This window comes from Eublepharis macularius, chromosome 11 (assembly GCF_028583425.1).
Source record: "Eublepharis macularius isolate TG4126 chromosome 11, MPM_Emac_v1.0, whole genome shotgun sequence".
Classification (NCBI taxonomy): Eukaryota; Metazoa; Chordata; class Lepidosauria; order Squamata; family Eublepharidae; genus Eublepharis; species Eublepharis macularius.
In genome coordinates this window covers 2,135,260-2,161,902 of record NC_072800.1, presented here as the reverse complement: position 1 = coordinate 2,161,902, position 26,643 = coordinate 2,135,260, and the positions used below count along the sequence as shown (strand labels likewise).

Genomic DNA, 26,643 nt, shown 5'->3' with positions numbered 1-26,643 from the left:
TTGCGTGATGGTGCAGAAGTCTCAACTGCCCAACGGGTCCCCCTTCAGCTTCGTGCACTGCAGTAACAGCAGGAATGTCATTGACAAACACTCCTCCCTTGCTAGTAGGGACAGCAGCCACAGGACTAAACAGCTCAGAAGCACAGGCTTCTCTCCAGACCCACCCCCTACAAGCGCTCCAGTTTTCCCTCACCTATAATGGCTGCTGAAGAAAAAGGTTGAAGAGTGGAGGAGGAAGGGAAGGACAAGGATGGTTCTGGCCAGTTTGGTGTAGTGGTTAAGAGCAGCAGGACTCTAATCTGGAGAGCCAGGTTTGATTCCCCACACCTCCACTTGAAGCCAGCTCCTTGATCTTGGGCCAGTCACAGCTCTCTCAGAGCTCTCTCTGCCCCATCCACCTCACAGGGTGATTGTCGTGAGGATAATAACAACACACTTTGTAAACCGCTCTGAGTGGGCATTAAGTTGTCCTGAAGGGCAATATATAAATCAAATGTTATTATTATTATTATCACCAGCTAAGACTCCCCCCAATGCCTGCAAGTCCCTGGGCCCCCAACTGCTGGGAAGGAGGCTGGTGAAGAACTCACCCGTCATGAGCCATTCATGAAACCCACCCTAACACTGACAGCTTAAAGAGGCTCCATCCAACCAGAGGGAAGCAGGAGTTAGCAATGGCTCCATCCCCACTTCAAGCTGTGCAGCCCACCTGAAACATTTTACAACCTCATAAAAAGTACCAGACATCTGAAACCTTCTATACCACTAACATCATTTTAAAAAAGAAAACAATATTTGAATCCGGCTGAAGCACTGCCTGAGATTCTTCACATACCACAAACCTACTTAATTGAGAAAACTACGGAACAACTGTGCAAGTTTCAAATTGGTATCCAAAGAACCACAAAAGTGGTTTCACAAGACATTTTAGATTTGTGTTAGTTGACAGTAAAGCATGACACCATACTGGAATACGGGGGATTTTCAACAGTGAGTTGTGATATGGAGGGTTGCCTACTGTTCAAAGAAATACAGTCAAAACTCCAGTGAAGATGTCCAAACTCTGGACGTGTTAGAAGCAGCTACTTTCATCCCCATCTTTATCATTTGTTTTTGCTGATGTGAACTTGAAAATCAGTACGGTGTTGATTACAAGTACAACTTTTTTCGACAGCAATATTTTACTACAGCCCCGGTTTCAGCACTGCATCAAACTAGCAGTGAACAGGGTGCGGGAGGGGGGGGGGCAGAACACCACAGATCTGCAGATCTGCAATGGTGCTCATTATTTTTGCAATACAAAAGCAACTAGGGGTGTGCACAGGTTTTCTCAAGCGGAAAAACAATCAGGATTAACCCAAATCACGGATTTGGGTATTTAAACCACTTCAGTATGCTCCGTAAACATTCAGAGCACACTGAAGTGAAAAAGCCAGGGGAAGCTTTGTTCCAGCCCAGCCTCCCCCTCACCTCGATTTACCTGGCCAGCAGGCAGAGCCCACACCTTCCTCGTCTCCCCCCTCCCCCTCCCTCCAACGCTGTACCTCAGAAGCTTCCTGGGCGGGAGTGGTTAAGCAAGCCTCCCATCCCCTCATCTCCAGGGCTGCGCTCGCAGCTGTTCTTCATGCAGCCACGTGCCTCCTGCTAGTGACCAGGGCTCTGGCAGTGCCCAAGCTCAGGCCCACCTCAACGGCCCCGCTCTGCTGCTTCTTCCGCCCGGCTTACTTGGCTCCTACCAGCTGGGGGCCCACTTTCCCCCCTTGCCCCGTCGCCCTCCTCCCCTGGTGTGCTCGACAGCGCGTGCCCCCTCCTTAAAAGATGGCCAGGGCTGCTCCTCACTCCAGCAGTGCCTCAGCAGCACTTGAGTGGGGATGAATGCTAAGGAGTTCCCCGGCACTGACTGAGGAAAGAGAGGGGCATGCACGCGCACCCGACCGACGGGGGCCGATGGGGGCAAGTAACTCTGGTGTGCCGCTGACTGCAAAGTTAGGAGCAACTCTAGCAGGAAGTGGTGGGCTGCAGTTCCGCACGGCCGTTACCGAGAACACCGGAGTTTTCAGGTCAGCGGAGCCTGCTCACCCAGCAGCCGGAGAAGGGCCGTGGCTCGAAGCTGTGACTTCTTAAGGAGTCTCACTGTGCCCTGCTCGCTTTTTGCCCTCTTCCAAGCAAGCTTCAACCTCCCCACATGCTGCCAAAGCCAGCCCAGCGCAAAGCCCCGAGCGCAGAATGAAGCCATGCCGGGGATTCGGAGCCTTCTGCAGGTTCTCAGCTGGGCAGCCGCCAGTGTCAGCTGCAAGACCAGAGCAGCAGCAGACCCCCTTGTCCGAGTAAGTGTGGAAGGGAGTTTGGAAGCACGCACAGAAGGGGTGGCGGCGGCTGAGATTTTGGATGGGGCCCCCGTTGCGTTCTAAGTACCTTTGGGGCTCCCGGCCAGTCTGGCAGGGAATCCTTTTCAGTTGGGTCTGGAGGAGGGGGGTCGAAATAAAAGGATATGAACTTTCAGTTGCTGCACAGACACGCTAGAGTCGTTTCTTGATTGTGGTCTTGCCTAATCCTCGTCGCTTGGAGATAGGGATCTTGCAAAAACCGATGACTTGACAACATGTCGCCACTCGGGGGGTGGGGGGGTTGGTCACAAAGTTTATCTTCAGCAAGTTTGAGGAAAAGAGACCTTCCTGCCCATTTCTTCCAGAAACAGACCTGCCTGGAGCTGCTGCTTAGAAATGACATTTTTGTATCTTTTAACCCCCGTAAACAGCTTGAAACATTATCAGGGAGTTACAATGTTGTGGTGTGCCTGTGTATGTTGTACAGTATAATGTCTGATCATGATTCTTCCTATTTTCTGTCTTCACAGTGTCAAACTCTGGGCCTCTGCTTTTGGTGGGGAGATCATATCCACTGCAGCTAAATATTCAGGTTCCCAGCTTCTTGCAAGCGGCGTGGGGGTGCTTTAAAATTTGCACCCTTGCTCCAGCTGACTGGATCCACCAGTCAGCTGGAACAAGGGTACGGGGTTTAAATGCGCCCAAAGCTTTCTGAAGCAACCCAAATAGCTTCGGAAAGCTTTGATTCGGGATTTCCAAATGGGGCCCACAATGCTGGGCCCGACTCGGAAATCCCAAATCTTTACAAATTGGGTCCAATTCGGGTATGTATCCCAAATTGGAAACCTGAATAGCACACCCCTATAAGCAGCCATGTTCTTTACTTTCCTTAAATATATTTGGCAGCTTGTACTGTTTTTAAGAGCCCAGACACCACAAGGAAACAGGAATCAGTTCCATCTGAGAGCCAGTTTGGTGTCGTGATTAAAGAGTGCAGGACTCTAATCTGGAGAGCCGGGTTTGATTCCCCACTCCTCCACCTGAAGCCAGCTGGGTGACCTTGGGTCAGTCACAGCTCTCCAGAGCTCTCTCAGCCCTACCCACCTCACAGGGTGATTGTCCTGAGGATAATAACAACACACTTTGTAAACAGCTCTGAGTAGGCGTAAAGTTGTCCTGAAGGGCAGTATATAAATCGAATGTTGTTATTATTATTTCCTGTTCAAGCATAGGAAAACCTACAGTGATTTTGATTTTTTATATATGTCTTAAGAGTCACCAACAGAATTACAGTGAAATTCTAAGCAGAGTTACTCCTGCCTAAGCCCACTGACTTCAATGGGCTTAGACTGGAGTAACTCTGCTTAAGATTTCACTGTTAGTCTGGTAGAAAAGAGCAAGAACCTAGTAGCACCTATAAGACTAACAACATTTGTGGTAAGGTATGAGTCAACGTTGTGACTCATGAAAGCTCACACCCTACTACAAACTTTGTTAGTCTTACAGGTGCTATTGGACTTTTGCTCGTTTCTACTGCTACAGACAGACTAACACAGCTGCCCACCTTGATCAGTCTCTATAATGAGATGAGATCCAAAATAACCTTCAACTACTTTTGAAAAAAATGTACAAACCTGTTTCTGAGATTTAGAACATCGTCTTCACAAACAAAGAAATTTGTTCCTAAATCCCTTGTCTTGCATTGTTGGGTATCATGGACAGTGAGAGCCTTCAAAAGATATCAGAAAAACTATTAAAATTTGAGTCGCAATTGTATAAAATCAAAGGCACGTAGGGGACATGTTTTATGTTTTATACTGCAGTCACTGCATTTATCAAGTTTGTTTATTTCCAATGCTTCTGCTCTGATTTTCTCCTAAAAAGGATTCATTAGAGGCTTAAAAGGAATTTTTAAAAAATACTAATTACAAATACTAAGCCATAGGACAAGATTAAACCCCACCTCCTTTTTATTTAATTGCTGTCAAAACCCATCTTGAACGATTCAGTCTTGAATCTCTTTCAAAATTCCGTAAGGGCTGAGTAGTTTTCTAACAGGGCCAAACTAACAGTTAAGCTAGACGAAAGATTGCTGCCAAGGCCGGAGACGAGAGCCAGTTTGGTGTAGTGGTTAAGAGTGCGGGACTCTAATCTGGAGAGCCGGGTTTGATTCCCCCCTCCTCCACTTGAAGCCAGCTGGGTGACCTTGGGCTAGTCACAGCTCTCTGGAGCTCTCTCAGCCCCACCCACCTCACAGGGTGTTTGTTGTGGGGATAATAATAACATACTTTGTAAACCACTCTGAGTGGGCATTAAGTTGTCTTGAAAGGTGGTATATAAATCGAATGTTGTTATTATTATTATTATCTAACATCCCTCTCCTCATATGTAATATTTGCTAGCGCTTACCTGTGTTCCAGTTCCCTCCCCATTTACCAGCCAGCAATGTTTTAAAAGGGGGCAGGGAAATGCAGGGCATCAATAAATTCTATTTGATATTACCCAGAGGGAAGTGCAGACAAAATACATCACTTGCTACTTTGACCCTGTCTACACATCTCTGTTAAAGAGAGATTTCTGCATGCTAATTCAAGATGTACCATATGTTTACTCAGTGCTTAGATCTCATTAGCACATATTATACTATCATTATTATATTCTCAAAGTAGACAAAAAGTTATTGGCAGCAGCATGGGTCCCAAAGGAAAATTCAAAACTAAGAACACAATCCACATAATGCCTTTTATTAGGACCAAACCAAATGACACAAAATATTGTGCCAGCTTTCCGGTTTGTGAGAACAGGCTGGATGTTACAGAAATTTTTAAAAGAGTGGGGGGGGGAGCAGAGGTCTCAGGCCGTGATCTGGAGAGGAGTCCATGCTGGCATTCCGGGCTTAGTGCCAAGCAGGCATTCAAAGTGAATACGGTGCTGGCATCAGGTATCATCCTGGCTTTCTTGGAACAAGAAGTAGCAAATGGTTTCTCTGACAAAGAAACAGCAACCTGGAATTGTTTTTACTGCTCACAAACACCAGACAAGATGGACAGAATACTTGCATGAACAGGTCTTAACATAAACATGCTTTCTTCCCCCACTCTTTCCTTAAACATTTCTGACATCTAGACTGATGAAGAGTTCTGGTGAATTCAAAAGCCTGCACATTGTTTTGTGTGATTTGAGTTCACCTGAAGTTGTCTTCTTTATCATATTTACTTTGAACTTCATATGCCACCTAAAGCAGGTTCTCTGGAGGCAGCACAGAAGTTTTATAAATAAATAAATAAATAAATAAATAACAACAGTGGCTTAGGAAGAGTGCATATAAATCCACTCTGACTACAAAATATGACTCCATCACGTTTCATGCTGATGCGTCCAGCAATGTGGTATGTTTTACATTTAGGTGCAAGATGTTTATTAATGTTTTAACAATGCAATGTTAGCTGCTTCCGGAATTGGTGAGGGGACAGGCACACAGCTGAGCAAGTCACACAATTTGCTTTCGTAGAATTTTTGTGGTAGGCCTGGGGAAACCCGGTTTGGGGGGGGGGGGCACAGGGGCAGATCTTTGGTCTGGAGGCCACAACAGTAGCTCTTAAGGGTCCAAGCTGCTCAATCTATGTAAGTAGCATTACTACCTATTTTAAAGCAATTTCTTTTGTAATAAAGCCCTTCCCTTACCTTTATTCCTGCAAGAACTATGTTCTTAGCTAAAAAGAAAAACAAACAATATGAAGTTCTTACAGTTTTATTTATTTAAAACATTTTAATACAGTCTTTCTACTCAACTTGGGAGTCCCCAAGGCAGCAAACAACCTAAAATAATATAGCAAGCTTTAAAACTCATAGCCGCTCAAAACATTTAAACAAGACACGTCAGCAGAGAGAAAAGTCTTCACCCACCACCAGCAGAAGACAATGATAGAGGGAGACAAATGAATCCCTGTGAAGGGACTTCCATAATTTTGGTGCCGTGACCAAGAAGGCCCTTCTCCAGACGGCCACCCGTCTAGCCTCAGCTGCCCGGAGCACTTAAAGCAGGGCCTCCGAAGATTAATGTAGTGGTTGGGAAGATTCATATGGGAGGTGGCAATCCTTAAGTTATGCTAGTCCCAAGCCATATAGAGGTTTAAAGGTCAACACTAGCACTCTGAATTGGAACCAGAAGCGAAACAGGAACAAGTATAAGTGGGAAAATTCTGGTATGGTCCCTACGACCCACTTCAGTCAGAACCTGACCACAGCATTCTGCACCAATTGTAGCTTCCATACACTCTTCAAGGGTAGCCCAACATGGAACTCACTGCAGTCATCTAATCTAAATGTTACAAGGGCATGCCCAGGAAAGACAGCAGCAGGCTTACCAGCCAGAGCAGATAAAAGGTGTTCCTAGCCACCACTGCCACCTCTTCACCCAACAGAAGGTCCAGGTTTAGCAGCACCCCCAAGCGACAAACCTGCACATTTCAGGGAGCGCAGCCCCACCCAGCACAAGAGACCTCAAATCCCGAGTCATTCCTTCCTCCCACCAGTAGCACCGCCACTATGTTGGGATTAATTTTCAAAACGTTAGCCCTTGTCCATGAAGAAAATTTCATATCATGTCATTTAAATGATAGGGTAACCACTAATTCTAAATGATAAATTATGCTATTGCTGTCATCTGTAATAAAGACTTTAGTGACAGGTATGAAGATCAAGGCTTTTTTTCCAGGGGGAACGTGGTGGAACAGCGTTCCAGCACCTCTTAAAAATACTCGGCAATAGTGCTTGAAACTAATATGATTTCAAATAATCCCGTGTGTTTCTTCCTCATTCCCCTCTTGAGAGTTCTGCCACCTCTTTTCCCAGAAAACAAAACCTGATGAAGATCAATCTGAAAAGGGGTTTTTTTACATTTGTTTTAAACAAACCAGAGAAGCAAGGTCTGTCCCACACAGATATTGCACCTCCAAGGCCAAAATGCTAACTGAGAGCCAAGCTACAAGTGACATTTTTCACATGAAGGACACTTGATCGTTTTCGCAAGTTTTTCTGGGAACTAAAGTCCCTCTCCCCCGCCCCTTTTCCTTCAGTTACTTCCCCTCTCTGTTAGAATTGCTGTCTGAAGAGCCAGAGAAAGCCAGCGGCAGCAGCAGCTTTTGCAAATCATCTTGGCTCCCGGGGAGCTACTCTGAAGAAAACTGATATGTCGGTGAAGCTGAGCAGGATACCCAGGGAGAAAGTTGCAGCTGCCCGCCCCCAAAGATCATTGAGAGCAGGCTTGTGACTGGAGGAACGATTTGCAAAAGCTGCTGTTGCCACAGGCTCTGTCAGGTTCAGAATGCTTTCCTATGTGTTGTAACCAAAGAGACTTCATTTTAATTCTTTAGTGTTCTGAGTGCTTTCTTCACAGGTGCCAAGATGTTCCCTAGCAGCTATCTCTCTCAAGAGGAATGTTTTGACTACAGCTTTTCCAGTCCTGGGAAACTTTCACTTTCTCAGCTTCAAAGGGATTGTTTTGAGAACTGTGGGGGGAGGCTGGGCCTGCTGGGTTCTGATACTTTGTACTGTATTCTTTGCCTTTCATTCGTAACAATACACGTGTACCAACCCAGATATTGCATCTGGGCCCGTGGACTATAATGGCTGCATTTTTCAGTAACTCTTTTGAAAACAACGGACTCTTGTCTGATTGCAGAACGTAGTCTGGATACAACTATTATTTAGCCACAGATCTGACAGGCTCTCTCTGGCTCTTCAGGCAGCAATTCTAACAGAGAGGGGAAGGAACAGAAGGACAGGGGGCAGGGGAGAGAGACTTCAGTTCCCAGAAAAACTTGCAAAAACGATCAAGTGTCCTTCACGTGAAAAATGTCACTTGTAGCTTGGCTCTGAGATCTCAAGAGATCACAACATTAGAAAGGAGAATTTAAATAAAATAAAACCCTAAGTGCAGAAAGCAAAAGGGGGAGAACAGGACTGGGTGTGGGGGGAGATGGGAAGGAAGCAGTGAAATTGGGGAAAGGGATGAAGCAGTAGCCATGGTAACATGTGGAATGTTGATCCCCAATAAACTGGGCATCAGAGGGGAGGGAACGAACGTTGACACAGGAAGGGATCAGGCAGCCTGGAGAGCTGGGGACACCATTAAGTCACAGAAGTTGTTAGCAGGCTAGACGGCAAAGTTGTTGTTTTGAGGAACTGTGAGAGCTGACGTGTTTCTAAGGTTTGTTTGGGACCGGAAAACGTTTTCACTACTGCGTTTTTGGTTTTCATTATGGTTAAGTGGTTTTATAGGTTTTTAAATTTCTGCCCTCTTTACTCCTAGGGAATCTGTTCTTGGATGGTAAGCCAGGCTGCAAGATATTTTAATAAACAAATAGACCATAAATTTACCCAGCAAATTTAAGATTATGCAGATTTAATACCAAGAAGAAAATTTAATAAGGGTGTCTGAAACTCACCAATCTCCACTCCGAGCCCCCCCATTCCACTCAAGAACACACGGGACTGTGCCATCTTCTGCATAGCTGTGTCTCCAAGAACATACCTCTGTCGGCTACGTGGAAGAAAGAAAAGAACAGTGACAAAATGAATTAAAAACTATTCAGTGACATAAAACTTAGTGAGGAACAGTTCCTGGAGAGCTAAGCCTGGACCTATTTTGCGGAACAGAAGGTGCAAGTGAAATCAAGCAAGCGCTAAGGCCCGGTGGCTGCAACAGCAGCAGCAGCACCAGGAAAGTTCATCGCCTGCATTCCATCTCCTCAGGTTCATCAGGACCCAGGCCTGATGGGCGGCACGACTCGGCTGCAGACAGGCACGCTCACAAGTCCTAGCAAGGCCCTGACGGGTTCCTAGAATTTGCCCTTGTTGCTGCCAATATGGGGCAAAATGGAGTCTTTTGCATGGTTCGTTATTCTTCGGCTAACTATGTTCTGATGCTGACTGTGGCATAACTTTTGCAAGGTAATATGATGTTTAGTGGGCAAATGATCCTGTCGAGTATGTGAGGAGTTTTAGTTAAGCAGAATTTGTTACTTTACTTATCCTGTCTTGAGCACTTTCTATTTGTGTAACATTTTACTCACAATTCTTAATAAACTCTTCTTTAATATTGTGTGGTGTTATTGGGTTTGGGGCTTCAATCTGAACCAGCACCTTGGTTCATTGGCCTTGGTTCATTGGTTCATTGGCCTTGGTATCATTGTTTTGCTGGAACCCAGCAGGTAAGTGGCCTACCTTGCAGGGCTGACTTACAGGTTAACACCTGGTATGGCTGGAGACTTTATGTCCTTGGTCTCTGAGCCCTCAGTTAGTCAGAGGAAACTGGTGGCACTGTTCTATCCTGGGATGCAAAGGTTTCTTGATAACCACCACCAGGAAAAACAGGGTTTCTCACCTGTAACTGTTGATCGTCGAGTCTCTTCTGTGCAGACACACATTGGGGGACTGCGCAGGCGCAGGCCAGCCGCGGAGAAGATTCTTTTAGCTTCTAGAAATGTGACGGGGACGTTCGGGCCCACCGCGCATGCGCGCCGGTGTTCCCGCCAATTTTGAAGTACAAGTACCCGAACGTCCCCAGCATTCCCTCAGTTCACCTGAGCCGCCGGAGAAACAATGGAGTAAACCAAGCACTCACAGCGGGGCAGGCGGGAGGGAATGTGTGTCTGCACAGAAGAGACTCGACGATCAACAGTTACAGGTGAGAAACCCTGCTTATCGTCGTCATCCTTCTGTGCAGCCCCACATTGGGAGAATAGCTAGCATCTCACCAATGGGGGCGGGTGTGAGTGTCTAGGTGAACAAAGAATGCAGAACAGCCGTGCCAACAGCGGATTCACGGCGTGCATTCACGTCTACAGAATAATGTTTAATGAAAGTGTCAGCGGTAGACCACGTTGCAGCTTGGCAGACGTCTTGGAGTGGCACTCCTCGCAGGAAGGCAGCAGAGGCAGCTTGTGCTCGAGTAGAATGAGCAGTAATCAACAACGGGCACCGGACTCCAGCTTGCTGATAACAAAGTTTAATTGCAGACACAATCCAGCGAGAGATGGACTGGGCAGAAGCTGGCGAGCCCTTGCGAGGGCCAGAGTAACACAAGAACAGGGCAGGAGACTTCCTGAAACACTTGGTGCGATGTAAATAAAACAATAAAGCACGTTTCACATCCAATGTGTGTAGAGTACGTTCCTCTGGGGAAGAGGGTGTAGGAAAAAAGGAAGGAAGGACCACCTTTTGACGCAGGTGAAATTTGGAAACCACCTTGGGCAGGAACTGCATACTAGTGTGGAGCATGACCATACCGGGGAAGAACTGCAGGAAGGGGGGGTCACACCTCAGAGCAGACAACTCCCCAACCCGCCTGGAGGAAGTGACTGCAACCAAAAAGGCCACCTTCTGCGTGAGCAGAGGCAAGGGACAGGTAGACAGGGGCTCAAAAGGGGAGAGCATCAGACGGGAGAGCACCAGGGTCAGGCTCCACTGAGGAATAGGATGGGCCCTAGGAGGAAAGGACTTTAGTAGGCCCTTCAGGAACTGTTTGGACAGCCAATGTGCAAACACAGTCCTCCCATCAATCTGCTCATGGAAGGCAGAGATAGCAGCCATGTGCACCTTAACACTGGAGAACGCCAGGCCTTGGGAGCACAGGTCCAGGAGGTAGTCCAGAATGACAGGCAGCGGGCAAGTGAAAGGGGAAACCCCTTTGGGGGCTAACCACCTAGAGAAACGTGACCACTTCCTCTGGTAGGACAACCTGGTAGACGGTTTTCGGGCATTCAAGATCACGTTAAGCACCCTAGCAGAGAGGCCTAGTCTGGGGCGCAGAGGAGCCAGGCAGTCAGATTTAGCACTGCCACATCGTGATGCCACACCCCGTCCCTGAGTAGCAGGTCTGGGGCGTGTGGAAGCGGGAGACACCGCCCCTGTGACAGGGAGAGTAAAAGGGGGAACCAATCCTGGCGAGGCCACCGAGGGGCAATCAGGATACAATGGGTCCGGAAGGCTCTGATCCTGGAGAGGACCTTGTGAAGGAGTGGGAAGGGCGGGAAGGCATAAAAGAGCCCTGGAGACCAGGGTATCTGGAAGGCATCCCCCAGTGAATGATGGCCAATCCCGGCCCGGGAGCAGAACAGGGGAACCTGTGTGTTGTGGGCTGTGGCGAAGAGGTCGACGAGCGGGGTGCCCCACATGCGGAAAACCACATGGAGGTAAGCCCTGTTGAGGGACCACTCGTGTTGGGGCAAAAACACTCTGCTCAGCGCATCTGCTGCTGTGTTGCTCTCCCCCGCAATATGAACGGCCTTGGGCAGGACGTTGTTGGTAATGGCCCAGTTCCAGAGCGTAGTCGCTTCCCTGCAGAGCTTGAGCGAGACCGTTCCTCCCTGCTTGTTGAGATAGTAACAGGCTGTGGTATTGTCCGACAGGACCTGCACCCTCTTGTTCCGAATGACATCTGCAAAAGAAGCAAGGGAGTAACGGATCGCTCTAAGCTCTAAGAGGTTAATGTGCATGTTTACCTCAAGGGAGGACCAAACACCCTGAGCAGACAGGCGCCCACACCCTGAGCAACAGGCGCCCTCCCCAGCCTAGATTGGAAGCGTCCGTAAAGACGGTGACCTCCGGCAGGAAGGGACCAAAAGGACAACCCTTGGACAAATTCTCAGGGACAGTCCACCACACCAAGGACCGCTGTATCACCCTCGGGATGGAAAACCCATGGTGTTGACTCATAGCGAGAGGGTTGAAAACCCGAACAAACCAGTTTTGCAGAGGCCGCATGTGCAGGCGTGCAAAACACACCACCCCTGTGGAGGAGGCCATGAGGCCCAACAAGGTTTGAATCAGGAGGGCAGTTTGGAACCGGTTATGCACGAAGTGGCGGGCCAGGCAGGACAGCCTGCTCAAGCGGTCCGGGGGTAGATAAGCCCGGCCCAGCAGAGAGTCAAAGTGGACCCCGATGAACCTAATGCTCGTACCTGGGGACAACACAGACTTCCCCAAATTGACCACTAGCCCCAGGCCGTCTAGCACGGACAAGGTGAGGGCGATAGAGGCCCGGTGGGAATCAGAGGAGGGACCCACCAGGAGCCAATCATCCAAATATGGATAGACAAAACAGCCACTAGACCGTAAATGTGCCACCACGGTGGCCATACATTTAGTGAACACCCTGGCCGCCGAGGCCAGGCCAAAGGGCAAGGCTGTGTACTCATAGACAGCGCCTCCACAGGTAAAATGGAGATATTTTCTGTGGCCCTCAAAGATGGAAATGTGGAAGTAGGCGTCTTTGAGATCCAAAATGGCCATCCAGACGCCTGACTCCAAGAGTTCCAATACTCGTGACAGAGTAAGCATCCTAAACTTTTCCACCCTCAAGTAAGTATTAAGGGCCCGAAGGTCCAAAATGGGACGAGACCCCCCATCTTTCTTATCCACAAGAAAGTATCTTGAATAAAATCCCCAAGGGGAAGCAGAGACATCGACCACCCGGACAGCACCTTTGTTAACCAACTCCAAAACATTATTTTGTAACACAACATTACAACAAGAAGCACAACGAGGGGGGTGCGAAAGAGGGGGTGCAGTGGTAAACGATAACTTATAACCACGGGCCACAATAGAGAGGACCCAGTTATCAGTAGTAATGAGTCGCCAACGGGGCAAGAAAAGCCGTAGCCTGTCCAAGAACAAGATATTAACAGTGTCCTTGCAGGCCAACTGGGAAGCGTCCTGGTCTAGTCAGAAGACCGTGGGCTTCTGCGCCGAAGTCGAAGGCTTGGGTGAGGGAGGCTGCTGTCGGACCGGCCAGAGCGTCTCGAAGAGTGGCGCTGCTGGCCAGAGTAGGAACGGTGGCCATAGGATTGACCAGAGGAGAACCTTCCTTGGCGCTGTTGGAACTGCTGGTAGGGTGACTGATAGGACCGGAACCTGCCGTACCGATATCTCGGACCCGTCTGCGGAACCGAAGGCGCAACCCCGAGGGACTTGGCCGTCTGCTGGTTCTTCTTCATGAGGGAAAGGGACTCATCCGTTTTCTCTGAGAAGAGCTGGGGACCCTCAAACGGGAAATCCTCGACCTTGGCCTTCTTCTCGGGGGGCAGGGCCGTAGATCGAAGCCAGGCGTGCCGACGCAAGAGCACGGAGGATGCCATCGCACGTGCAGCAGAGTCGGCGGCGTCCTTGCCAGCTGTCATCTGTTGCTTTGACAACCGGAAAGCCTCAGCCTGGAGAGCCTTGACCAAGGCACGGCGATCGTCGGGAAGGTCAGAGAGGTAGGAGGATAGTCGCTTCCACAAGAAGAGATTGTAGGAGCCCATTATCACTTGGAAATTGGCGATACGGAACCCCAGGGAAGCCGAAGAATACACCTTCCGACCAATGCCATCTAGTTTTCTGCCCTCCCGATCCGACGGAGCCGAAGAGGAACCGCGTCGGAACCGAGCTTGACCCTCCTCAGCCACGATGGAAGAGGGTTTCGGATGGGTGAAGAGGTAAGGGCAATCCTCCTGCTTGAGCCGATAATATTTCTCGACCTTCTTGGCCGTAGGTGGAACGGAAGCAGGGGTCTGCCAGAGCGCGAGGGCATTGTCGACGAGATCCTCGACAGGGGGGAACGCCACCGAGGCAGGAGAGCCAGAGTACAGCGGCTCCAGCAGCTTGCTCTTGGGTTTTGAGGTGGAAGAGGCGACATCCAGCTCCAGTGCCGCGGCCATCCGGACCAGCTGCTCCGCGAACACTCTGTAGTCGTCATTAGGAGACGACGAACGGAGCTCCCCCACAGCATCATCAGGGGAAGGGTTGGAAGCCGCGTCCGAGGAGTACTCTGATGGAGACGCCAGGCCCTCTTCATCCTCGGAGTCGGAGAAAACCGCCGGGGTTTGCGTCGGAACCAAAGGGCGCTCCGTCGGAACCGAGGTACAAGGCTCGGGAGCCGAAAGATGGCGATGCGGCCGAGCAGCAGGCGGAGCAAGTGGCAGAGTCGACGGCGCCGGAACCGAGGTCAAGGGCGCCGATGGGCCAGGCAGGAAGGGGGCGGACTGCTGGATCCAAGCCACGAAATCTTGCCAGGAGGCCACGTTCCCAAAGCCCGGGACAGGCTGCCAAGGAGGTAGAGCAGCAGGCACCGGAACGGATCGGTGAAACGGCGCCGGAACCGACAAGACTGGCTGCGCCGGAACGGAGACCTCCGACGGGACCGGAGCAGATGGCAGGGAGCGTTCAAACTCCTGGAACGGTTCCGAAAAACAAGGGAACGATTCATAGTCGTCCGGAAACAAGCTAAAAACAGGGAAAGGACTTCTGTGAGTTCACAGTTCAAGAATCTACACAGGCACAAAACCGAGTAATGAGATCTGAGTATTTTAGAAGGATGATGTATAAACCAGTTGAATTACTCGGAACACAAATACATATTATTTTATTCAATTTAATACAAAATGTGTATACACATTTTGCATGTATTATCCACAGATCCCCAACAGCTTTGGCAGAGACCTTGTGATACGTGAGGGATTTAACCTGGTCATTTGGCTGCAAGGCATCTGCTCTGCCCAGGACCAGTTAGGGAGTGGAGGAAGGGTCTGGCGTCATGCTATTGAACGCTGCAGTCAAAAGAGACTGTGTTCTAACTCCCAAACCCAGTGCATTGTGATACGTATGCGGCATGCACAGAGGATGGGAAAAATCAGAGGTCACAAAAATAAACTGACCCCCAAACTTTATTGCATTTATTTAAAATATTCAGCTATGTCCTCCTCAGTGACATCAGAGTGCTAGGTGCTCCATTTAACAACAAAGGAACGATAAGGTCCCTGCCCCAGAGGGATCGTAATCCATGAGATAAACTCAGCAGGTTTGGGGATATGTCAGATATTTATAAATGAGGATGGATTAGGGAGACAACAGAAACTCCAACAAATGTTATAAATGAATGGAGCACCCCTGCCGCCTGTTGTTCATTTCTACCATAGCGAGAAAAAATATTTGCAGTTTTTAGAAATCAGTCACATAACAGGCTAAAAAACTATTTCAGCATCAGCAACAATTTCCTAGGTCCACTTTACAAATGGATGCTAAATAAGAACTTGTTACACACAGGCACTTTGCATTTGCTAAAACCATACGGTCTTTAAATCCTTTTTGACACTGGCAACAGTATCCCAGTGCCGAAAGATGGCGATGCGGCCGAGCAGCAGGCGGAGCAAGTGGCAGAGTCGACGGCGCCGGAACCGAGGTCAAGGGCGCCGATGGGCCAGGCAGGAAGGGGGCGGACTGCTGGATCCAAGCCACGAAATCTTGCCAGGAGGCCACGTTCCCAAAGCCCGGGACAGGCTGCCAAGGAGGTAGAGCAGCAGGCACCGGAACGGATCGGTGAAACGGCGCCGGAACCGACAAGACTGGCTGCGCCGGAACGGAGACCTCCGACGGGACCGGAGCAGATGGCAGGGAGCGTTCAAACTCCTGGAACGGTTCCGAAAAACAAGGGAACGATTCATAGTCGTCCGGAACCACCGGAGGAGGCGTACGAGGAGGCGAAGGGGTGTGCAGGAGACTCCTGACGTCCTCAGCAGGAGGGGCCGATCTGGGAGGCGAACCAGCCAACGATGTCAGGGCCAGCGATAAAGCACGGCTCTTGGCTTTCGACTTGGCCTTTGCCTTTTTTGGCGGGGGCTCCGAAGAAGCCGCAGTGGCCAAGGGCTTCGAAGAAGGCTTCGACGAAGCGCGTTTCTTCGCCTTCCGACTGGACGGAACTCTCACGGAGCCGGAGGCAGTCGAGCCCTCCGGAACGGGCGGCCCCGTCGGATCCGAGGGGAGCGGTTCCGGCGACTTACGCGGAGCCGGCGAGGGAGCGACAGAGCTGGGCCTGCTCCCGGACGATCCAGAAGGTTTGGGCGGCAGAAGGTTGGCGTCCCAAAGGAAGGCTCGGAGCCTGGCCTTGCGGTCGTTCCGCGCCTTCGGGGTGAAGGCCATGCAGAACTTACAGCGCTCCACGACGTGCCCCTCGCCCAAACAGATAAGGCACAGGTCATGACCGTCTGAGTGGGTCATTTTAGTGCCACATTGCTGGCATTTTTTAAATAGAGAGGAATGGGACATGGTGGAGGCGTGTCCCAGAAAATGAAGCGATAACTCACAAGCGACGAACAGTCCGAAGACACGAGCGACAGCTAAAGAACCTTTTCGAACGGCGGCGAAAAAGGAACTGAGGGAATGCCGGGGACGTTCGGGTACTTGTACTTCAAAATTGGCGGGAACACCGGCGCGCATGCGCGGTGGGCCCGAACGTCCCCGTCACATTTCTAGAAGCTAAAAGAATCTTCTCCGCGGCTGGCCTGCGCCTGCGCAGTCCCCCAATGTGGGGCTGCACAGAAGGACGACGACGATCCTGGTTGTAACTGCCTCCCCACAGCTGCTTTGGGATAAAAATAAAATATTCCCAAAGACAGAGAGAGACACAAGTGCGTACGGCATTGTCCAGTTGGGGCCTGAAGCCTGATCTCGTGAGAAGAGGCCCTATCTGGGTACGTGGAGACTGAGGAAGAGGTCCAGAAGAGGCTGTGGTCCAGTCACACCAAGCAGGTTCAGTAGCTGGATTTTCAGCCTCAAGGGCGTTTCTGATACTGCCCAGATTCTTTATACAAAGTGTGAGGCCAAGGGCTCACAGTTTGCCCTGGAAACAAATGAGGGTATTTCCATTTTCCAAAATGAGATTAAGAATTGTATACACTTGTTTTATAAAATACATTAAAAAATAAAATGTAAATGACAAAAAACACCTTCCAGGATGTCCATGACAGAGAGCCAGTTTCCTATTTCCATTCAAGTATTTTATGTCCAATAACCCCGTGCAGACATAGCATTCCTGATCTTTTAACCATGGTATGAGACTCCTTCCTTCCTTCCCGCACTCTTAATGCAGGAATCCTCCCCTTCCCTTTTGCAGAGCTAACCATGACGCAGTACTGTATTTGTACCCAAGGTCATCCACCAATTGCATTTTTATCTGGTGCTCTTCCTAGGAGTTTGGGGTGGCAAATATTTTCTTTCTTACTCTTTTTGTCCTTAACACAACACTGTGAGTTGGTTCGCCTGAGAACACAGCAGAATGGGAATTGAACCCGGTCCTCCCAAATCATAGTTAGCCCTATAATCACTACACTACACTGACTCACAACCAATCTGCAGAATCTTCACTCTGTAAGTCCGGGGTTCTGTATATCTGCACCAATGTTAATGATAACCATGGTTAGTTTGAAACACAAGGCGCAAGCTGGCGTTACCCTCTGGTTATAAACTTTCCTTTGATGTACTATGTCTGGCTCTGGAAAAGCAAAAGGAATGTGAGGCTGGTATTATTTCTTTTATTTAAACACATCTATTCTGCTTTCTAATGGGACCCAACAAATTTTCTAAAAGTCACCTAAACAATAAAAACAGAGAGCCAGAGCAAGAAAAAGGGACTATTTCCATTTCTACTAAACACCTTCTCATGCCTTCTGAAACAACTCTATCTTACATAGTTTCCTGACAAGCATGAGGATAAAAGCTTTCTTGATAGTCTCAGAAGACTGTTCCAACGAATGGGCAGGGGGGGGGTGTCAGTATTTTAAATGGCGAAAGCAAACAGCAGCAATCGCATACCTTGGACTGCATATAAAAGCTTTCAGGGAGAACACAATGGAGAACTCCTCTGGGGAGAGATCACAGTAAGTGAAATCCATCATGATGGAAAACTGAGGAAGTGGGAGCGCACTGCAGAGAATTGGAAGCCACATGACTTTTGGATTTGGATCATCACTATCCTTCAACAAGAGTATCCCCAGGGCCACACGTCTTTCTGTTCCTCTTTGTACCTGTCCTTCAAAACCATGCTGCAACTCAGCCAACATCAGTGCGCGTCAACATGGGGAATGACTGGGATTTCAGATTTTCATGCCAGTCGTTACTTTCCAGCTCTCCCTGATCCTCCCCTCAGCACCCATAACTGTAAGGGGGAGGCAGCGGTGTGCAAACAAACCATGGTTAGGAGACATGAGACATTACGTCTGCACAGGACAGTGTAGGCATTATTTCTAAGGAAGAAAGCAGACCGCATATGATAGCACAACAGAATGAGAGATTCCTTCAGCAAAGCTTCAAGAGGATGCTGCTGCAACCACGGAAGCCGTTGTTACAGTCCAGGTGCCGGATAAACACACTATTCAGTCACCCCAACGCAGGCCATTTCAAGTGCATGGAAGAGTAAACTGACTCACACTGTTAAAACCTGATCCACCATCTTCTTCCTTTCAGAGGGCATGTGTCATGGTAACCAGAGGTATTCCACATCAGCTCTAATGGAATTCCCATTTATATGAAAAGCAAGTCATATTTACTGTGAGTACTATTAGGAAACACATCTAACATGGATCAAGATTTCATGAGTATTACCTGTACAAAGCATCATCAATTTCCATAGAATCCGCTGCCATAATGGTATATTTGCTTAGACTGGAAGATAATCACAAAACAAATACATCCTTTAGTCAGCAGACTAGCATCAACTTGCTCATTATTGATTTCTCAACTTACAAAATATAGGACTAGGAAAAAACTGCACACAGTTACAGACAGAACATCAACTGATATGGTACTGATTATGTAGATTTGAAACATTAAGAAACCCAAGCTTTATTACACGTGCATAACAAACCAATGCATTAACACAAACACAGGAATCTAGAATAAGCCAAATCTGACATGCCATGATTTTTTACTTTCAAGTGTTTTCAGAAGCAAAATAAAGAGAAAATGTCAACAATTCATGTCTCTTGATAACAAAGACAAGAGTTGAACTTGGTGAAACCTTTGGCTTACTCGCAGAGTACCAATCACAGAAGAAAGAATAGCAATGCTATAAACAAGCTAAAAAACAGGGAAAGGACTTCTGTGAGTTCATAGTTCAAGAATCTACACAGGCACAAAACCGAGTAATGAGATCTGAGTATTTTAGAAGGATGATGTATAAACCAGTTGAATTACTCGGAACACAAATACATATTATTTTATTCAATTTAATACAAAATGTGTATACACATTTTGCATGTATTATCCACAGATCCCCAACAGCTTTGGCAGAGACCTTGTGATACGTGAGGGATTTAACCTGGTCATTTGGCTGCAAGGCATCTGCTCTGCCCAGGACCAGTTAGGGAGTGGAGGAAGGGTCTGGCGTCATGCTATTGAACGCTGCAGTCAAAAGAGACTGTGTTCTAACTCCCAAACCCAGTGCATTGTGATACGTATGCGGCATGCACAGAGGATGGGAAAAATCAGAGGTCACAAAAATAAACTGACCCCCAAACTTTATTGCATTTATTTAAAATATTCAGCTATGTCCTCCTCAGTGACATCAGAGTGCTAGGTGCTCCATTTAACAACAAAGGAACGATAAGGTCCCTGCCCCAGAGGGATCGTAATCCATGAGATAAACTCAGCAGGTTTGGGGATATGTCAGATATTTATAAATGAGGATGGATTAGGGAGACAACAGAAACTCCAACAAATGTTATAAATGAATGGAGCACCCCTGCCGCCTGTTGTTCATTTCTACCATAGCGAGAAAAAATATTTGCAGTTTTTAGAAATCAGTCACATAACAGGCTAAAAAACTATTTCAGCATCAGCAACAATTTCCTAGGTCCACTTTACAAATGGATGCTAAATAAGAACTTGTTACACACAGGCACTTTGCATTTGCTAAAACCATACGGTCTTTAAATCCTTTTTGACACTGGCAACAGTATCCCAGTGCAATCCTATGAAGAATCACTCCAGCTTAAGCTCATTGAAAGCAAGAGTTTTATACAGAAGTAATTCTGCATAATTATAATGTGCAAACACGAGACAGAGAAAAAGCAGAAATATTAAAGACCAGTAAGTAACACTGATGTGTGATGGAAGACAGCATTAATCATGCATGCTATGCATGCAGTTCATACACGGCATTTACAGATATATTGGACACCCAAGGCTTGGCTGCCCCTTGCTTGCAGCCAAGTGGTTGCAGCAGCTTTCCAGGTTTGCTGCACAAGTTATGCTTCCTTTCTTCAGCTTTGAACACACCAGCCAAAATGAAGAGCTACGTTGTTTATTTTTAGAGCTAGTTATAATAGGTTAATCTTCTGCCAAGCAAGCTCCTATTACAAAGAACAATGCCCCACAGTTGATTCAATGCCCAGGAAAAAATCCCATTGTGAACATACTGTCCAACAGAGCCTGTTCAGAGCAGCATCATGTCATGCCTTTAGACCAACAAATGATTTTAATAAACCTTCCCTATGGAATAGCATCTATATATGCCGGCAACATCCTATAACTGCTCGATTTCTCAGATTTCTCAGAAGTGAAATCTGCGTTCTCATTTTTTGGCAAAGCTCTGGGTAAGAAGCTTTGAAATGTAACCTACTTTTTAAAAAGCGACTTACGGTAAAACAGGAATGACGTGTATGCTTACTTAAGATTGATTTCTATGGGGTATATCAGTGTTCTTTGTATCTGTTCAGTAATGCTGTGCTCAACCAGATCTCAAGTTATCAGGTTTTTAAAGAAAAGTTCCAGTTACTTCTTTAACTGTTTATTGGCTGGGAAATACGAGGTTTCACTTTGAACCTGGAATAAACAAACAAATCTCATTATTTCCCTGAGAGATTAAGGGCTGTGCCCTGGAAAGAGCCAATGCTTTAAGGGAGCATTCAATTATCAAGCAGCACTGTGATTTAGTTGTTCGTGTGCTACTTTACTTGAATCGAAGAGATTTTAATCTCCATGTTGACTGTTTAAAGTAATGCCCACTCACAGATGGCTCCAAGCAACCAATACTAAAGAACTCCACCAAGTAAACTTTAATGCCTCAACCAACTACTATAATCCTGGTCAGCCCCCTGGTTTACCAAGGAGGTACGAGACCTAAAGAGGGCTGGAAAAAGTCTAGAAAGATGCTGGAAGAAAACCTGCTCTGAATCCAATACGGTACGCTACAGAACCCTTCAGGAGACCCACGAAGGCAGCTTTTCTAGCAGGAAATAAACATTATTTCTCAGCCACCACTGCATCAGCTGGTTCATGATCATCCCAGTTGTTTAAGGTATCTCAACATCTTATCACTCCTAAATCTGAACTTTTACTAGCCTCATGAACAGACATTTAGCTGTGACACCTTAGCAAAGTCTTTTGCCAATTAAATAGCATGGATATGATCTACACACCAGCTGTAAAACAGGTGAGGTGAAAGACCATGTTCTGGTCCTCTTATTGTCCATTTTGACCCCATTACAGTGATAGATATTGATAGGATCCTGAGATCCGTGAAGTTTATTACTGGTGCAATGGATCCTTAACCACCTTGACTGCTAAAATCACACAAAGACCACATAAATGAGCCATTGATGTCCACCATGAATCAGTCACCAACTCAAGACACCTTACCTTGTCCACTCAGAAGGTCATTGGCCCACTACCTTCAGCTAACTCTTGCTGCCTTTGTTGAGAGCCTAGGCGTTATACTGGATCCGCAGCTGCTGTTAGAAAAGCAAGTTAATGCAGCTTCAAAAAATGCTTTCTTTCCACCGAGTCTAGTCCAGAAGATGGCCGTCTACCATGACACAGCCCGCTTGGCCACCTGGATCCACAATATGGTCGCATCGAGATTGACTACAATTCCATCTACACAGGTGTCTCCTCAAAGTCAACTTGGAGACTCCAGTTGGTATAGAATGCCGCAGCTCAATTACTAAAAGCACAAACAAAGGCAACAAGCAAAAAAAGTTAACTACAGTATATTATGTCCCATATGTGAAAAGAAGTAAATAATAATAAACTCGGTCCACATTCAATACTCAAAATGAATTGATCAAATATTCACAGGAATCCCTGGACCCACAAACAATTGAGTAGTTCTTGCAGGTGGTGTGCAGCCGGCTGCCATTATGGACCTTTTCATTCGCTGGTGCTGAGTGAATTTGTAGAGCAAACTTGTGCTATATGTTCCACCGCCCCTGAGGAGATTTCCACAAAACATCAGGAACCTTGGCGGCCCTGAATGTCGGGTGGGAGAACTTAGTTCGCTGGGCGTCTCGTTCTTCAGCACACCACCTGCAAGAATTACACAGACTAAGGAATAGATATTAATGGGATTGCAGGTCTTGCAAAACTGACTTTTTTGATGGACTTACCTTTGGACGAACTGTTTCCTCACTTTGTCTTCTGTTATACTTTTTGTATCTACTCATTAATTGTTTGTGGGTCCAGGGATTCATGTGAATATTTGATCAATTCATTTTGAATATTGATTGTTTGTAGACCGAGTGTCAGGTCTTGCCAGATATTTTCCCCAAGCACTTCACTGCATCACTCAGGTGTATGAGTTAAAGTTACTTTATTAAAGAAGAATAGCAGTATCAAGATGGTCAGACAGAATCATTGGCTGAAGTGCCGCAAGGTAGCAAAGCAAGGTTAATTATAGGGCACAGTCCCCACCACCCCAATGGGAAAGATAGTCCATTAGGATTTTGGTGCGCTGAGTCAAGGAACCAGGAGAGGGGAGGAGAGAAAGGATAAGCTTTGCTCAATCTCTAATGAGGTTGGTGCAGTCTCGGCTGGAACTTCAAGACCACATTCGCATGGTAGATACGCTGGAGGTGTATCTGACACCGAGTTTATTATTATTTACTTCTTTTCACATATGAGTCACAGTATACTATAGTTAACTTTTTTTGCTTGTTGCCTTCGTTTGTGGTTTTCTACTCTTGTTAGTTTCGTGTTCTAACTGGAGGTGCCTCTCTTGGGTTTGGCAGCTCAGTTACTGTCATGAACTAGGCAGAGCTATGCATATTACTCACATTCTGCAGTCCTACCACTGGCTACTCATCATTTACCGGGCTCTCTTTAAGATTTCGACTATCGGGACACATATTACAGGATACATATTACACCAATCCTACAGCAGCTTCACTGGCTCCCCGTGGAATTCCAGATCCGTTTCAAGGTGTTGGTTTTAACCTTTAAAGCCCTAAATGGATTGGGACAAGCTTACCTGAGGGACCGTCTCTCCCGGTATCTGCCCCGGAGAGCGCTTCGTTCAGCGGGTAATAACTTACTGGTGGTCCCTAGCCCTAGGGAGGCTCGTTTGGCCTCGACCAAGGCCAGGGCCTTTTCGGTCCTGGCCCCAACCTGGTGGAACTGTCTGAGGACACTTGAGCCAGCCAGGATCTTGTATCATTTCGGCGGGCCTGCAAGACGGAGATGTTCCACCAGGCTTACGGTTGAGGCCAGCGCTCAGGACCATCATTGAGCCTCCCACCGGTCTCCGGTATTCGAGTACAGCTCATCTGTCTGTCTGTCTACCTCCTCTTTGTATGCTGGGCGCAGGAATGTGTAGCCAACTATATCAGGTTTTTGTATATATAGAATTTGAATTGCTGAATTTTATTGTAGAATCTGCTATGTAATTGTATTTTATGACTGTTGTACCCCGTCCTGAGCCCACTTGTGGGGAGGGCGGGTTAAACACTGAATAAACTAAACGAAACGATCACATACAAAGCCCTTGGTCCCTCCTATCTACAGGACCACCTCCACCAGGGCAGCTTCATTCGTCTGAACTGGGCCTTCCATAGTCACCACCCTGCATATGAGGAAAACCAACAGCTGACCAGACACATATCTTCAGTTGAGCCTCCCCCACCCCCTATGGAATGGCCTGCTGAAGATGCCAGGAAAGCTCCCCCTCTCCTGGACTTCTGCAAACTATGCACGAAGGAATTACTCAGGAGGGCTTTCTGCACAGATAACAGGGCCGTGCTATCAGAAAATGGTTCAGAGAGACACTTTGGAAAAGGGACTATAGACTATACTATTGTGTACTGTCTGTTCCTGGGTTCAAGCCCTGACTGCTCTGGAAGTAGGTGACGTGAAAAAACCTTGGAAAGCCACTGACGTTCAAAGGAGACAAGAATCACCTTGAGTGACCAAAAGTCTAACTCCCTGCAAGGCAGCAGATTAATCTGGGTTGTCCTCTGTTTTGTCCCCAGGCTGAGGAGAAAAGCAGTGGCTACCCTTTCTTCCCCTTGGCTTCTGTAAAGACATGTTGATGACATTTCATATATAGGAAGAGAAAAGGTTGCTCTCTACTCCTGAACTATCTTGTTTCCTTAATCAAGCCGAGCAGGAGAACAGCATTAGAACCAAAAGCAAAAGCCACCCTGTGAGAGAGGAACAGTCATCTTCCTCCGTGTATGAGGGGTGTTCAGAGTATCTACACTTCCAGAACAGACTAGAGCCGTTTTTACACTGCTTACCAGCCAAGGAACATCGTGCCAAGATCCTGGAATGACGCGTCTTCCTGGCGTGATTTTGCGCAAGAACTACAGTTCTCGTGCAAAATCGCGCCAGGAAGACGCTGTTGTTCCGGAAGCTCGGCGCAATGTTCCATGGCCTGTAAGCAGTGTGAAAACGGCCTAGCATATCTCACTGTCAGAGAAGGAGGAGACTCCCTTACCCAGGACTAGCCAACACTCTTGGGGAAAGGGATCACACCACCTCCAAAGCAGAAGACATCTTGGGGGCATCACACTGGACTCGCGTGTCCTGGTTCTCAAACATCATCTAGCAAGCCATGACAGTTTATTGTATCCATGATCCTACTATATAAAAGGCGAGCTGTATTGGTGACAACTCAGTTTTTATCCTTGCACAGGCGCATTGCCAACGACTCTGGCCTCGAGGCCACTGCGAAGCCCCCACTCGCTGCTAGGAGGTGGCCCAACCCAATCGACAGCCTCAGCACCCTCCCGCTCCGGCCTCCAGGCCTATGTGGAGCACTCACTTGCCACTGGGAGGGGGCCTGCCAAATTGGTTTGCTAGAGCCCACTGTACTTTTTCACACAACAGGCGTTGTTGCCAGTCTTCCAGAATGGGGATAATTTCTTCATCTAGCTCTGGCCTGGTTCTCTCTCCATCTGGAAGCCAAGCAGAGACTCCTAGAATAATGAACTGCGTCTATGAAGCAACATGGATGGCATTCATCTGTTGTGGCTGTCATACACACACCACACAAAAGTCTACGAGTACCAGAGAGGCAAACATTTTTACGGTGCGATCTGGATCAAGGTTTCTGGTCTAACACCTTTTACAATGGGGAGATTTCAGCTCCTCCACCCAGGCCTCAAGGAAACAACATCTCTCGGGCATCCCCTCCGAGCACAAAAAGCGCTTTCCTTCCGCACGGGAGTTCCCGTCCTCTGGTCCCCCTCGCCTCACAGGCGTCCTTCGTATGATCTCCCCAAGCCACAAATGCTTAACTAAAGCGCTCCCCTTTGGGCTCAGCCAGGCAGGGCGACTAGTTCGAAGGAAGCCTCGTCCGTCCGTCCTTCCTTCCTTCCCAAAGGGAGCTTTTCTTTCCCTCCCCTCAGGGCCCTCCTTCGGCCTTCATACGAAGCGCGGCCATTCCGCTGTGGAAACTGGCTGGCGGCCGCGGGCCAGTCACACACCCTCAGCCTAGCCTACCTCGCAAGGGTGCTGCTGTGGGGATAAAGCGGAGGAGGAGACGGCGACCGAAACTGCTCTGGTTCCACCCCGGGGGTCTCAAAGCAGCGCAGCGCCGCGCAGCCCAACCCAGGCGCCCGAGAGCGCGCGGCAGGGGCGGGGGCGGTCCACGGGGAGGCCGGGGGAGGGGGGGGGTCCCTCGGGCGGCGCTCTTCGCGGCAAAGGCGGCGCCCCCCCCCCCGCCCGGCGGAGGAGGCCGGGCCCGGCGAGGCGCCTCAGCAGGACGCCCGGCCCCTGCCCCCGCCCCGCCCCGCCGCGGGGCTCCTTCCCTGCCCCGGGAGGGAGGCCAGGCCTCGGGGGCCCCGGCGCTCTCCGCCCTCGGCCCGGCGCGGGCTGCATCGGGGCCTCCTCGCGACGGCGCCACAGGCCGGCGAAGGGACCTCGCCCGAGGGGACGCGGCCACGCCAAGCCCCGGCCCGGCCCCGCTCTCGCCTCGCCTCCGGCCGCCCCTCACGCACCTCTCGGCGGCGCCTCGTCCCGCCGCGCGTTCTCCGCCGGCCGGCCCGCCCTGCCCTCGGAAGCGCTTCGTGGGCTGGGCCCGGCCGCGGCTTCCTCTTCCGTCGGGCGACTCCCGCCGAGCCCCGCCGTCCGCCCGCCGCTCCTTCCCCTCTGCCGCCAAGGCCGCCCCCTCAGCCGGGATGGGGAGCCGCGGCCTGGGCCCAAACGCCGCGGCTCGGAGGGCGCCGCTCGCCCGCCAGCCCCAGCCCGGCTCCCGCGAAGCCTCGCCTCGAAAGAGCGGGCCGAG

General features: G+C 48.8%; 1 protein-coding gene across 5 annotated transcripts in view; it reads right to left on the bottom strand.

The window, feature by feature from the left end:
* The window catches only part of UBA6 (ubiquitin like modifier activating enzyme 6), an 87,034-nt gene extending 60,594 nt beyond the window's left edge, over positions 1-26,440 (bottom strand). The window contains exons 1-7 of one of the 5 annotated variants that reach the window (XM_054991212.1): positions 26,357-26,440; positions 21,783-21,871; positions 20,812-20,966; positions 18,747-18,806; positions 8,777-8,871; positions 6,012-6,040; positions 3,962-4,056 (exon numbers count right to left, since the gene is read on the bottom strand). In XM_054991212.1, the coding sequence (XP_054847187.1) occupies positions 3,962-4,056; positions 6,012-6,040; positions 8,777-8,871; positions 18,747-18,787 (260 nt within the window). In that variant the 5' untranslated portion in view covers positions 18,788-18,806; positions 20,812-20,966; positions 21,783-21,871; positions 26,357-26,440. Of the gene's footprint in view, positions 1-3,961; positions 4,057-6,011; positions 6,041-8,776; positions 8,872-18,746; positions 18,807-20,811; positions 20,967-21,782; positions 21,875-26,356 lie in introns of all 5 variants that reach the window. The other 4 variants (XM_054991211.1, XM_054991215.1, XM_054991214.1 and 1 more) reach the window with 4 other exon arrangements.
* Positions 26,441-26,643: the final 203 nt, after the last annotated feature.